The sequence below is a fragment of the Echinops telfairi genome, unplaced genomic scaffold (assembly GCF_000313985.2).
Source record: "Echinops telfairi isolate 266 unplaced genomic scaffold, ASM31398v2 ScPeMD7_2291;HRSCAF=2852, whole genome shotgun sequence".
In the NCBI taxonomy this organism is placed as follows: Eukaryota; Metazoa; Chordata; class Mammalia; order Afrosoricida; family Tenrecidae; genus Echinops; species Echinops telfairi.
This window is the reverse complement of record NW_022106189.1, coordinates 39,074,813-39,076,602: the sequence shown is the minus strand read 5'-3', so window position 1 is coordinate 39,076,602 and position 1,790 is coordinate 39,074,813. Positions and strand designations below refer to the sequence as shown.

Below are 1,790 nucleotides of genomic sequence, written 5' to 3'. Positions count from 1 at the left end.
CTACCCATTTCTTTTTTATTATTATTATTTTTCCTCTCCCCACCTCCTTTTTAGTTGTCTACCATGTGTATCCCTGTATTTGGTCTGGTCCCTGGAGAATGGCTTTTTCTAAGGCACACCAAGGCACTGTGTTAGGCAGCTGCAACCCTGAAGTCAGGTGGGAAAAACTGGGGTTCAGATTGCTACGTGGCGGGAGAACACCCAGACAGGTAGAACCTCTCTGTAACAGCTGAGCACGTTAACCACGGCACCACCAGTGCTCCTAGATAACAGAGGCACCTAAATTCCTCAGTGGATTCCAAGGGTTTAAGAGTTCTCTCTGAAGAACTAAGGACAAAGACTAAATCACGCTCCGTAAAGTTAGTGTAAACCCCACACTAAGTGACTTGGAAGTGGGCATTGCTTGCCAAGTCAGAGTTGAAAGGCAAAAGCTTATAACTCTGCCTCGCCATCTAGTGGCAGTGCATGCATATTGCAGGGCCAGTCCAGGAGCTTTGAATAAAACTCAAACTCCATCCAGTTGATGCCATCCGGTTGATGCAGACTCATAGCAACCCTACAGGACAAGGTAGAACCATCCCTTTGGGTTTCTAAGACTGCAATTCTTTATGAGAATAGAAAGCTTCGTCTTTCTCCCTTGGAGTGGCTGGTGATTTTGAACTGCCAACACTCCAGTTAGAAGTCCAAAGCACAGCCACTCAGCTACCAGGGCTCCTATCGAGAATGGGATGCGGGCAGTAATCTGGAGATGATGACTTTGCAGTGTTTCTCTCTGGGCCCTCACTCACTCACTGCCATCGAGCCCATTCCCAATCATAGCAACCCTACAGGGCAGAGTGGAGCTTCCCGCCTTGCTTTCTGAGACTGTAAGCCTTTAAGGTAGCAGAAACCCTCTCCTCTCTGGGCCCTAGCCATCTGCAAAGGAATGGAGTTGGAAGTCTTGGCCTCTAGAGCTGTGAGAATAAGATCTTGGCTTCTGAATCCAACCAATGGAGCACTGGGATCTATACAGTGCAAATGTGTCCTGGGGCATGGGAACAGAGCTGGAAAAAAGCCAATGAGGGAACCCACCCTCTTACATGAGGTTTAAGAGGAGGTCTTCTGCCCCTAATGGGTGGGTGCTCAAATATTTGTCTAGTTCAGCGACAGACTATGAGACTCCATGCCGGTGGAGAAAAAATGTCACAGGACAGGATTTAGCTCTGTACTATTTATTTAGCTTCTCCCTACATAGTTCCTGAGAGAGGACTCTTAACCCTTTAGAATGTCCCCAGTAATTTAGGTGCCTTTGTAACCTAGGGCCCCTGGTGGTGCAGTGGTTAAAGTGCTCAGCTGGTACTGGAAGCTCGGCGATTTGAACTTTCCAGCTGTGAAGCAAGAGGTTCCCTCTGAATGTTCTCCCGCCACACAGCTGGACCCTACACCAAAGTGACCACATTGGCATTGTTTACCAAGGGACCGAGAATGACAAAAATATGGCATCTCATCTCCTCTCTTATAGTTCATTACTAAAGCCCTTTGACAGCTCTACTGATCTGGTGATTTGGTCCACCCCACTGATGTTCTCCCCTGAGCCCTCTAGGCAGTCCCTTGAACCATCTTCCCGGAGTCCACAGCTGGGGGCCTACCTCTTCCCTGTGGCTTGTGTGCAGTCTATTTCAGTTGGGCCGTCATTTATTTGAGGCTGAGTCATGGACCTCAGGGAACATTCTCAGTGCCCCAAAGGCTAAGCCAGGTGACACATCTGTCTCCAGCATCACCATCCTGGTCTAAGTCAATGTCGTGAGTCA

The 1,790-nt window shown here is 48.6% G+C and overlaps 1 protein-coding gene across 1 annotated transcript in view; it reads left to right on the top strand.

Annotated features, from left to right (window-relative positions):
* Positions 1–1,777: 1,777 nt before the first annotated feature.
* The window catches only part of ADAMTS18 (ADAM metallopeptidase with thrombospondin type 1 motif 18), a 142,997-nt gene continuing 142,984 nt past the window's right edge, over positions 1,778–1,790 (top strand). The window contains exon 1 of the mRNA XM_045293929.1: positions 1,778–1,782. Coding sequence (XP_045149864.1) covers positions 1,778–1,782 — 5 coding nt within the window. The remainder of the gene's footprint in view (positions 1,783–1,790) is intronic.